The following is a 13,509-nucleotide window of genomic DNA, read 5'->3' on the forward strand; positions in this document are numbered from 1 at the left end:
ACTCAATCCTCCCCAATCCCCACTCACAATCCCCCATTCCCCATTCCCCACTCACAATATCCCATTGCCACTCACAATCCCCCATTCCCCACTCACAATCACCATTCCCCACAAACAATCCCCATTCCCCACTCACAATCCCCCATTCCCACTCACAATCCTCCTCATTCTCCACTCACAATCCCCCCATTCCCCATTCCCACTCAGAATCCTCCCCATTCCCCATTCCCACTCAGAATCCTCCCCATTCCCCATTCCCACTCAGAATCCTCCCCATTCCCCATTCCCACTCAGAATCCTCCCCATTCCCCATTCACAATCCTCCCCAATCCCTACACAATTCCCCATTCCCCACTCACAATTCCCCATTCCCCACTCACAATTCCCCATTCCCCACTCACAATACCCCATTCCCCATTCCCACACACAATCCCCCATTCCCACTCACAATCCCCCATTCCCACTCACAATCCCCCATTCCCCACTCACAATACCCCACTCAGAATTCCCTAATCCCCACTCAGAATTCCCTAATCCCCACTCACAATACCCAATTCCCCATTCCCACACACAATTTCCCCATTCCCACACACAATTTCCGCATTCCTCACTCACAAATTCCCCATTCCCCACTCACAATTTCCCCATTCCCCACTCACAATCCCCCCATTCCCCATTCCCCATCCCCCCATTCCCCATTCCCCACTCTCAATACCGCATTCTCTGCTCATGATCCTACCCCTTTCCCGCTCACGAACCCCCGTTCCCCATCCCCCCTCGATCCCCCATCTCCCCATTTCCCCATTCCCTACTCAATTTCCCCCATTCCCCACACAATCTCCCCATTCCCCACTCACAATCCCCCCATTCCCTGTTCGCCATTCTCAATCCCCCATTCCCCAATCCCCACTCACAATCCCCCACTCAGAATTCCCTAATCGCCACTCACAATACCCAATTTCCCCATTCCCCACTCACAGTCCCCCCATTCCCCACTCACAGTCCCCCCATTCCCCACTCACAATCCCTCCATTCCCACTCAATCCTCCCCAATCCCCACTCACAATCCCCCATTCCCCATTCCCCACTCACAATATCCCATTGCCACTCACAATCCCCCATTCCCCACTCACAATCACCATTCCCCACAAACAATCCCCATTCCCCACTCACAATCCCCCATTCCCACTCACAATCCTCCTCATTCTCCACTCACAATCCCCCCATTCCCCATTCCCACTCAGAATCCTCCCCATTCCCCATTCCCACTCAGAATCCTCCCCATTCCCCATTCCCACTCAGAATCCTCCCCATTCCCCATTCCCACTCAGAATCCTCCCCATTCCCCATTCACAATCCTCCTCATTCTCCACTCACAATCCCCCCATTCCCCATTCCCACTCAGAATCCTCCCCATTCCCCATTCCCACTCAGAATCCTCCCCATTCCCCATTCCCACTCAGAATCCTCCCCATTCCCCATTCACAATCCTCCCCAATCCCTACACAATTCCCCATTCCCCACTCACAATTCCCCATTCCCCACTCACAATTCCCCATTCCCCACTCACAATACCCCATTCCCCATTCCCACACACAATCCCCCATTCCCACTCACAATCCCCCATTCCCACTCACAATCCCCCATTCCCCACTCACAATACCCCACTCAGAATTCCCTAATCCCCACTCACAATACCCAATTCCCCATTCCCACACACAATTTCCGCATTCCTCACTCACAAATTCCCCATTCCCCACTCACAATTTCCCCATTCCCCACTCACAATCCCCCCATTCCCCATTCCCCACTCTCAATACCGCATTCTCTGCTCATGATCCTACCCCTTCTCCGCTCACGAACCCCCGTTCCCCATCCCCCCTCGATCCCCCATCTCCCCATTTCCCCCATTCCCTACTCAATTTCCCCCATTCCCCACACAATCTCCCCATTCCCCACTCACAATCCCCCCATTCCCCGTTCGCCATTCTCAATCCCCCATTCCCCATTCGCGATCCCCCCATTCCCCATTCCCACTTAGAATCCTCCCCATTCATCACTCACAATCCTCCCCATTCCCCATTCCCCACTCACAATCCCCCATTCCCCATTCCCACTCACAATCCTCCCCATTCCCCACTCACAATCCCCCCATTCCCCATTCCCACTCAGAATCCTCCTCAATCCCCACACAATCCCCCATTCCCCACTCACAATCCCCATTCCCCAATCCCCACTCACAATCCCCCACTCAGAATTCCCTAATCGCCACTCACAATACCCAATTCCCCATTCCCACACACAATTTCCCCATTCCCCACTCACAAATTCCCCATGCCCCACTCACAATCCCCCCATTCCCCATTCCCCACTCTCAATACCCCATTCTCTGCTCACGATCCTCCCCCTTCCCCGCTCACGAACCCCCGTCCCCCCTCACGATCGCCCGTTCCCCATCCCCCCTCGATCCCCCATCTCCCCATTTCCCCTATTCCCTACTCAATTTCCCCCATTCCCCACTCACAATACCCCATTCCCCATTTCCCATTCCCCACTCACAATCCCCCCATTCCCCATTCACCATTCACAATCCCCCATTCCCCATTCGCGATCCCCCCATTCCCCACTCAAGTTCCCCCATTCCTCACACTATCTCCCCATTCCCCACTCACAATCCCCCCATTCTCCATCCCCCATTCCCCACTCACAATTTCCCCATTCCCACTTAGAATCCTCCCCATTCATCACTCACAATCCCCCATTCCCCATTCCCACTCACAATCCCCCATTCCCACTCACAATCCTCCCCATTCCCCACTCGCAATCCCCCCATTCCCCATTCCCACTTAGAATCCTCCCCATTCATCACTCACAATCCCCCATTCCCCATTCCCACTCACAATCCCCCATTCCCACTCACAATCCTCCCCATTCCCCACTCGCAATCCCCCCATTCCCCATTCCCACTTAGAATCCTCCCTATTCATCACTCACAATCCTCCCCATTCCCCATTCCCCATTCCCCACTCACTATCCCCCATTCCCCACTCACAATCCCCCATTCCCCATTCCCACTCACAATCCCACATTCCCACTCACAATCCCCCATTCCCACTCACAATCCTCCCCATTCCCCATTCCCCACTCACAGTCCCCCATTCCGCATTCCCACTCACAATCCCCCATTCCCCACTCACAATCCCCCACTCAGAATTCCCCAATCCCCACTCACAATACCCAATTCCCCATTCCCACTCACAATCCCCCCATTGCCCACTCTCAATACCCCATTCCCTGCTCACGATCCTCCCTCTTCCACGCTCACGAACCCCCGTTCCACTCTCACGATTGCCCATTCCCCATCCCCCCCTCGATTGCACCATCCCCCCCAGATTCCCCCCATTCTCTACTCAATTTCCCCCATTCCCCACACAATCTGCACATTCCTCATTCCCCACTCACAATACCCCATTCCCCATTTCCCATTCACAGTCCCCCCATTCCCCACTCAGAATCCTCCCCATTCCCCACTCACAATCCCCCATTCCCCAATCTCAATATCCCATTCCCTGCTCATGATCCTCCCTTTTCCCCGCTCATAAATCCCCCCTTCCCCACTCACGATTCTCCCCCTTTCCCGCTCACAAACCCCCGTTCCCAGCTCACGATCGCCCGCTCCCCATCCCCCCTAGATTCCCCCCATTCTCTACTCAATTTCCCCCATTCCCCACACAATCTGCCCATTCCCCATTCCCCACTCACAATACCCCATTCCCCATTCCCCACTCACAATCCCCCCATTCCCCACTCACAGGCTCCCCATTCCCCACTCAGAATCCTCCCCATTCCCCACTCACAATCCCCATTCCCCAATCCCCACTCACAATACCCCATTCCCCACTCACAATCCCCCCATTCCCCAATCTCAATACCCCATTCCCTGCTCATGATCCTCCCCTTTCCCCGCTCACGATTCTCCCCCTTTCCCGCTCACAAACCCCCGTTCCCAGCTCACGATCGCCCGTTCCCCATCCCCCCTTTCAATCCCACCATCCCCCCCTCGATAACTCAATCAACCCATCCTCCCTAGATCCCCCCATTCCCCACTCAAGTTCCCCCATTTGCCACACAATCTCCCCATTCCCCACTCACAATACCCCATTCCCACTCACAATCCCCCATTCCCACTCAGAATCCTCCCCATTCCCCATTCACAATCCTCCCCATTCCCCACTCAGAATCCTCCCCAATCCCCACACAATTCTCCCCATTCCCCACTCCCCACTCACAATTCCCCACTCACAATTCCCCACTCACAATTCCCCACTCACAATTCCCCACTCACAGTTCCCCACTCACAGTTCCCCACTCTCAATCCCCCATTCCCCATTCCCACACACAATCCCTCATTCCCCATTCCCCATTCCCCACTCACATTCCCTAATCCCCACTCTCAATACCCCATTCCCTGCTCATGATCTTCCCCTTTCCCCGCTCACAATTCCCCCCTTCCCCACTCACAATTCCCCCCTTCCCCGCTCATGATTCTCCCCTTCCCCGCTCACGATCCTCCCCCTTTCCGGCTCACAAACCCCCGTTCCCCACTCACGATCGCCCTTTCCCCATCCCCCCTTCAATCCCCCCATCCCCCCTCGATCACTCAATCAAAACATCCCCCCTAGATCCCCCCCATTACCCACTCAAGTTCCCCCATGCACCACACAATCTCCCCATTCCCCACTCACAATACCCGATTCCCCATTCCCCACTCAGTCCCCCCATTCCCCACTCACAATCCCTCCATTCCCACTCAGAATCCTCCCCATTCCCCACTCACAATCCCCCATTGCCCATTCCCCACTCACAATATCCCATTGCCACTCATAATCCTCCCCATTCCCCACTCACAATCCCCCATTCCCCACTCACAATCCCCCATTCCCCACTCACAATCCCCCATTCCCCACTCACAATCCCCCATTCCACTCACAATCCTCCTCATTCCCCACTCACAATCCCCCATTCCCCATTCCCACTCACAATCCCCCATTCCCCATTCCCACTCAGAATCCTCCCCATTCCCCATTCACAATCCTCCCCAATCCCTACACAATTCCCCATTCCCCACTCACAATCCCCCATTCCCCACTCACAATCCCCCACTCAGAATCCCCCATTCCCCACTCACAATCCCCCACTCAGAATTCCCTAATCCCCACCCACAATACCCAATTCCCCATTCCCACACACAATTTCCCCATTCCCCACTCACAATTTCCCCATTCCCCACTCACAAATTCCCCATTCCCCACTCACAAATTCCCCATTCCCCACTCACAATCCCCCCATTCCCCATTCCCCATTCCCCACTCTCAATACCCCATTCTCTGCTCATGATCCTACCCCTTCCCCGCTCACGAACCCCCGTCCCCCCCTCACGATCGCCCGTTCCCCATCCCCCCTCGATCCCCCATCTCCCCATTTCCCCCCATTCCCTACTCAATTTCCCTCATTCCCCACACAATCTCCCCATTCCCCACTCACAAGACCCCATTCCCCATTTCCCATTCCCCACTCACAATCCCCTCATTCCCCACTCACAATACCCCCATTCCCCATTCACAATCCCCCCATTCCCCATGCACAATCCCCCCATTCTGCACTCACAATCCCCCATTCCCCATTCGCGATCCCCCCATTCCCCACTCAAGTTCCCCCATTCCGCACACTATCTCCCCATTCCCCACTCACAATACCCCATTCCCCATTTCCCATTCCCCACTCACAATCCCCCCATTCCCCATTCACCATTCACAATCCCCCATTCCCCATTCGCGATCCCCCCATTCCCCACTCAAGTTCCCCCATTCCTCACACTATCTCCCCATTCCCCACTCACAATACCCCATTCCCCATTTCCCATTCCCCATTCACAATCCCCCCATTCCCCACTCACAATACCCCATTCCCCATTTCCCATTCCCCATTCACAATCCCCCCATTCCCCACTCACAATCCCCCCATTCCCCATCCCCCCATTCCCCACTCAAGTTCCCCCATTCCTCACACTATCTCCCCATTCCCCACTCACAATACCCCATTCCCCATTTCCCATTCCCCATTCACAATCCCCCCATTCCCCACTCACAATACCCCATTCCCCATTTCCCATTCCCCATTCACAATCCCCCCATTCCCCACTCACAATCCCCCCATTCCCCACTCACAATCCCCCCATTCCCCATTCCCACTTAGAATCCTCCCCATTCATCACTCACAATCCCCCATTCCCACTCACAATCCCCCATTCCCCATTACCACTCACAATCCTCCCCATTCCCCACTCGCAATCCCCCCATTCCCCATTCCCACTCAGAATCCTCCCCAATCCCCACACAATTCCCCATTCCCCACTCTCAATCCCCCATTCCCCAATCCCCACTCACAATCCCCCACTCAGAATTCCCTAATCCCCACTCACAATACCCAATTCCCCATTCCCACACTAAATTCCCCATTCCCCACTCACAAATTCCCCATTCCCCACTCACAAATTCCCCATTTCCCACTCACAATTTCCCCATTCCCCACTCACAATCCCCCCATTCCCCATTCCCCATTCTCAATACCCCATTCTCTGCTCACGATCCTCCCCCTTCCCCGCTCATGAACCCCCGTCCCCCCCTCACGATCGCCCGTTCCCCATCCCCCCTCGATCCCCCATCTCCCCATTTCCCCCATTCCCTACTCAATTTCCCCCATTCCACACACAATCTCCCCATTCCCCACTCACAATACCCCATTCCCCATTTCCCATTCCCCACTCACAATCCCCCCATTCCCCATTCAGCATTCACAATCCCCTATTCCCCATTCGCGATCCCCCCATTCCCCACTCAAGTTCCCCCATTCCGCACTCTATCTCCCCATTCCCCATTCCCCACTCACAATACCCCATTCCCCTTTTCCCATTCCCCACTCACAATCCCCCCATTCCCCACTCACAATCCCCCCATTCTCCATCCCCCATTCCCCACTCACAATTTCCCCATTCCCACTTAGAATCCTCCCCATTCATCACTCACAATCCCCCATTCCCCATTCCCACTCACAATCCCCCATTCCCACTCACAATCCTCCCCATTCCCCACTCGCAATCCCCCCATTCCCCATTCCCACTTAGAATCCTCCCCATTCATCACTCACAATCCCCCATTCCCCATTCCCACTCACAATCCCCCATTCCCACTCACAATCCTCCCCATTCCCCACTCGCAATCCCCCCATTCCCCATTCCCACTTAGAATCCTCCCTATTCATCACTCACAATCCTCCCCATTCCCCATTCCCCATTCCCCACTCACTATCCCCCAGTCCCCACTCACAATCCCCCATTCCCCATTCCCACTCACAATCCCCCATTCCCACTCACAATCCTCCCCATTCCCCACTCGCAATCCCCCCATTCCCCATTCCCACTTAGAATCCTCCCCATTCATCACTCACAATCCCCCATTCCCCATTCCCACTCACAATCCCCCATTCCCACTCACAATCCTCCCCATTCCCCACTCGCAATCCCCCCATTCCCCATTCCCACTTAGAATCCTCCCTATTCATCACTCACAATCCTCCCCATTCCCCATTCCCCATTCCCCACTCACTATCCCCCATTCCCCACTCACAATCCCCCATTCCCCATTCCCACTCACAATCCCACATTCCCACTCACAATCCCCCATTCCCACTCACAATCCTCCCCATTCCCCATTCCCCACTCACAGTCCCCCATTCCGCATTCCCACTCACAATCCCCCATTCCCCACTCACAATCCCCCACTCAGAATTCCCCAATCCCCACTCACAATACCCAATTCCCCATTCCCACTCACAATCCCCCCATTGCCCACTCTCAATACCCCATTCCCTGCTCACGATCCTCCCTCTTCCACGCTCACGAACCCCCGTTCCACTCTCACGATTGCCCATTCCCCATCCCCCCCTCGATTGCACCATCCCCCCCAGATTCCCCCCATTCTCTACTCAATTTCCCCCATTCCCCACACAATCTGCACATTCCTCATTCCCCACTCACAATACCCCATTCCCCATTTCCCATTCACAGTCCCCCCATTCCCCACTCAGAATCCTCCCCATTCCCCACTCACAATCCCCCATTCCCCAATCTCAATATCCCATTCCCTGCTCATGATCCTCCCTTTTCCCCGCTCATAAATCCCCCCTTCCCCACTCACGATTCTCCCCCTTTCCCGCTCACAAACCCCCGTTCCCAGCTCACGATCGCCCGCTCCCCATCCCCCCTAGATTCCCCCCATTCTCTACTCAATTTCCCCCATTCCCCACACAATCTGCCCATTCCCCATTCCCCACTCACAATACCCCATTCCCCATTCCCCACTCACAATCCCCCCATTCCCCACTCACAGGCTCCCCATTCCCCACTCAGAATCCTCCCCATTCCCCACTCACAATCCCCATTCCCCAATCCCCACTCACAATACCCCATTCCCCACTCACAATCCCCCCATTCCCCAATCTCAATACCCCATTCCCTGCTCATGATCCTCCCCTTTCCCCGCTCACGATTCTCCCCCTTTCCCGCTCACAAACCCCCGTTCCCAGCTCACGATCGCCCGTTCCCCATCCCCCCTTTCAATCCCACCATCCCCCCCTCGATAACTCAATCAACCCATCCTCCCTAGATCCCCCCATTCCCCACTCAAGTTCCCCCATTTGCCACACAATCTCCCCATTCCCCACTCACAATACCCCATTCCAACTCACAATCCCCCATTCCCACTCAGAATCCTCCCCATTCCCCATTCACAATCCTCCCCATTCCCCACTCAGAATCCTCCCCAATCCCCACACAATTCTCCCCATTCCCCACTCCCCACTCACAATTCCCCACTCACAATTCCCCACTCACAATTCCCCACTCACAGTTCCCCACTCTCAATCCCCCATTCCCCATTCCCACACACAATCCCTCATTCCCCATTCCCCATTCCCCACTCACATTCCCTAATCCCCACTCTCAATACCCCATTCCCTGCTCATGATCTTCCCCTTTCCCCGCTCACAATTCCCCCCTTCCCCACTCACAATTCCCCCCTTCCCCGCTCACGATTCTCCCCTTCCCCGCTCACGATCCTCCCCCTTTCCGGCTCACAAACCCCCGTTCCCCACTCACGATCGCCCTTTCCCCATCCCCCCTTCAATCCCCCCATCCCCCCTCGATCACTCAATCAAAACATCCCCCCTAGATCCCCCCCATTACCCACTCAAGTTCCCCCATGCACCACACAATCTCCCCATTCCCCACTCACAATACCCGATTCCCCATTCCCCACTCAGTCCCCCCATTCCCCACTCACAATCCCTCCATTCCCACTCAGAATCCTCCCCATTCCCCACTCACAATCCCCCATTGCCCATTCCCCACTCACAATATCCCATTGCCACTCATAATCCTCCCCATTCCCCACTCACAATCCCCCATTCCCCACTCACAATCCCCCATTCCCCACTCACAATCCCCCATTCCACTCACAATCCTCCTCATTCCCCACTCACAATCCCCCAATCCCCAATCCCACTCACAATCCCCCATTCCCCATTCCCACTCAGAATCCTCCCCATTCCCCATTCACAATCCTCCCCAATCCCTACACAATTCCCCATTCCCCACTCACAATCCCCCATTCCCCACTCACAATCCCCCACTCAGAATCCCCCATTCCCCACTCACAATCCCCCACTCAGAATTCCCTAATCCCCACCCACAATACCCAATTCCCCATTCCCACACACAATTTCCCCATTCCCCACTCACAATTTCCCCATTCCCCACTCACAAATTCCCCATTCCCCACTCACAAATTCCCCATTCCCCACTCACAATCCCCCCATTCCCCATTCCCCACTCTCAATACCCCATTCTCTGCTCATGATCCTACCCCTTCCCCGCTCACGAACCCCCGTCCCCCCCTCACGATCGCCCGTTCCCCATCCCCCCTCGATCCCCCATCTCCCCATTTCCCCCCATTCCCTACTCAATTTCCCTCATTCCCCACACAATCTCCCCATTCCCCACTCACAAGACCCCATTCCCCATTTCCCATTCCCCACTCACAATCCCCTCATTCCCCACTCACAATACCCCCATTCCCCATTCACAATCCCCCCATTCCCCATTCACAATCCCCCCATTCTGCACTCACAATCCCCCATTCCCCATTCGCGATCCCCCCATTTCCCATTCCCACTTAGAATCCTCCCCATTCATCACTCACAATCCTCCCCATTCCCCATTCCCCACTCACAATCCCCCATTCCCCATTCCCCCTCACAATCCTCCCCATTCCCCACTCGCGATCCCCCCATTCCCCATTCCCCACTTACAATCCCCCATTCCGCATTCCCACTCACAATCCCCCATTCCCACTCACAATCCCCCATTCCCCACTCACAATACCCCATTCTCTGCTCATGATCCTACCCCTTCCCCGCTCACGAACCCCCGTCCCCCCCTCACGATCGCCCGTTCCCCATCCCCCCTCGATCCCCCATCTCCCCATTCCCCCCATTCCCTACTCAATTTCCCTCATTCCCCACACAATCTCCCCATTCCCCACTCACAATCCCCTCATTCCCCACTCACAATACCCCCATTCCCCATTCACAATCACCCCATTCCCCATTCACAATCCCCCCATTCTGCACTCACAATCCCCACATTCCCCATTCGCCATTCACAATCCCCCATTCCCCATTCGCGATCCCCCCATTTCCCATTCCCACTTAGAATCCTCCCCATTCATCACTCACAATCCTCCCCATTCCCCACTCACAATCCCCCATTCCCCATTCCCCCTCACAATCCTCCCCATTCCCCACTCGCGATCCCCCATTCCCCATTCCCACTTAGAATCCTCCCCATTCATCACTCACAATCCTCCCCATTTCCCATTCCCACTCACAATCCCCCATTCCCACTCACAATCCTCCCCATTCCCCATTCCCCACTCACAATCCCCCATTCCGCATTCCCACTCACAATCCCCCATTCCCACTCACAATCCCCCATTCCCCACTCACAATCCCCCATTCTCCATTCCCATTCACAATCCCCCATTCCCACTCACAATCCTCCCCATTCCCCACTCACAATCCCCCATTCCGCATTCCCACTCACAATTCCCCATTCCCACTCACAATCCCCCCATTGCCCACTCTCAATACCCCATTCCCTGCTCACGATCCTCCCTCTTCCACGCTCACGAACCCCCATTCCCCCCTCACGATCGCCCGTTCCCATCCCCCCTAGATTCCCCCATTCTCTACTCGATTTCCCCATTCCCCACACAATCTCCCCATTCCCCATTCCCCATTCCCCACTCACAGTCCCCCCATTCCCCACTCACAATCCCCCCATTCCCCACTCAGAATCCTCCCCATTCCCCACTCACAATCCCCGCATTCCCCATTCACTATTCACAATCCCCCATTCCCCATTCACGATCCCCCCCATTCCCCACTCAAGTTCCCCATTCCCCACACAATCTCCCCATTCCCCATTCCACACTCACAATACCCCATTCCGTATTCCCACTCACAATACCCCATTCCCCATTTCCCATTCACCACTCACAATCCCCCATTTCCCATTCACAATTCCCCCATTCCCCATTCGCAATCTCCCCATTCCCCACTCGCAATCCCCCCATTCCCACTCACAATCCTCCCCATTCACCACTCACAATCCTCCCTATTCCCCATTCCTCACTCACAATATCCCATTGCCACTCACAATCCTCCCCATTCCCCACTCACAATCCTCCCCATTCCCCACTCACAATCCTCCCCATTCCCACTCACAATCCTCCCCATTCCCACTCACGATCCTCCCCATTCCCTACTCACGATCCTCCCCATTCCCCACTCGCAATCCCCCATTCCCCACTCGCAATCCCCCATTCCCCACTCACAGTCCCCCCATTCCCCACTCACAATCCCCCTATTCCCCATTCCCAGTCAGAATCCTCCCCATTCCCCACTCACAATCCTCCCCAATCCCCACACAATTCTCCCCATTCCCCATTCCCCACTCACAATTCCCCACTCACAATCCCCCATTCCCTAATCCCCACTCACAATACCCAATTCCCCATTCCCACTCACAATTTCCCCATTCCCCACTCACAATCCCCCCATTCCCCATTCCCTGCTCACGATCCTCCCCCTTCCCCGCTCACGAACCCCCGTTCACCCCTCACGATCCCCCACTAGATCCCCCCATCCCCCATCCCCCCTAGATCCCCCTATTCCCTACTCAATTTCCCCCATTCCCCACACAATCTCCCCATTCCCCACTCACAATACCCCATTCCTTATTTCCCTTTACCCACTCACAATCCCCCATTCCCCACTCACAATCCCCCCATTCCCCACTCACAGTCCCCCCATTCCCCATTTCCCACTCACAGTCCCCCCATTCCCCATTCCCCATTCCCCACTCACAGTCCCCCCATTCCCCATTCAGACTCCTCTCCATTCCCCACTCAGACTCCTCCCCATTCCCCATTCGCCATTCACAATCCCCCATTCCCCATTCACGATCATAGGGATCATAGGGTAAGGGAGTGGGTGACATCATGGGTGGAGCGTAAACCAGCAAGGCACAGATGGATAGAGACGACAGTTTTAAGGATGTACAAAGTGTGCAGTGATCTTTGAACAATTGCAGACAGTCCTAAAGGAACTTACTCCCACTTTGTTTCTTTTTCACCCTCAGTTTTGTGCCAAGACATCACCAGGAGAAGGCTCTGTGACAATTTGGTGTGAGGCCTGTCACTGCCCTTCATGATGCTGGAGGAGAGAGTGCTGCCCAACGATGGGTCTCTGACCATTCCTGTCCTTGTCGTGGGTATGACACGATTGGGTGTGGAGCGACGTTAATGATTGGCTTCAGCGGACAGGGTTCTGGTCCTTGGGTCTGGGGAACGTGCAGCCAAGGACCCAGCAGCTCCCTGCTTTAATACGTTGCGCACCAGCAGTTCTCTTGCCATTACTGTGCCACAAGAAACACGGAGTTTTATTGGGAAAGCGTGAAAGACCATAAGATATAGGAGCAGAATTTGGCCATTTGACCGATTGGATCTGCTCTGCCGTTTCCTCATGGTTGATCCAATTTTCCTCTCGGCCCCAATTTACTGCCTTCTCCCCATATCCCTTCATGCTCTGACCAATCAAGAATCTATCTAACTGTCTTAAACATACATATAGACTTGGCCCACACAGCTGTCTGTGGCAACAAATTCCATAGATTCACCGCCCCTAGCAAAAGAATTTCCTCCTTATCTCCGTTCTAAAAGGACGCCCCTCTATTCTGAGGCTGTGTCCTCTGGTCTTGGACTCTTCCACCTTTGGAAACATCCTTTCCACATCCACAGTATCAAGGCCTTTCACCATTCGATAGGTTTCAAT

The 13,509-nt window shown here is 54.9% G+C and overlaps 1 protein-coding gene across 3 annotated transcripts in view; it reads left to right on the top strand.

Moving 5' to 3' along the window:
- The window catches only part of osgn1 (oxidative stress induced growth inhibitor 1), a 155,400-nt gene that overhangs the window by 93,459 nt on the left and 48,432 nt on the right, over positions 1 to 13,509 (top strand). For all 3 annotated transcript variants that reach the window (XM_063073651.1, XM_063073642.1, XM_063073660.1), the window contains one exon: positions 12,818 to 12,949. In XM_063073651.1, the coding sequence (XP_062929721.1) occupies positions 12,886 to 12,949 (64 nt within the window). In that variant the 5' untranslated portion in view covers positions 12,818 to 12,885. The remainder of the gene's footprint in view (positions 1 to 12,817; positions 12,950 to 13,509) is intronic.

This window comes from Mobula hypostoma, chromosome 2 (genome assembly GCF_963921235.1).
Source record: "Mobula hypostoma chromosome 2, sMobHyp1.1, whole genome shotgun sequence".
In the NCBI taxonomy this organism is placed as follows: Eukaryota; Metazoa; Chordata; class Chondrichthyes; order Myliobatiformes; family Myliobatidae; genus Mobula; species Mobula hypostoma.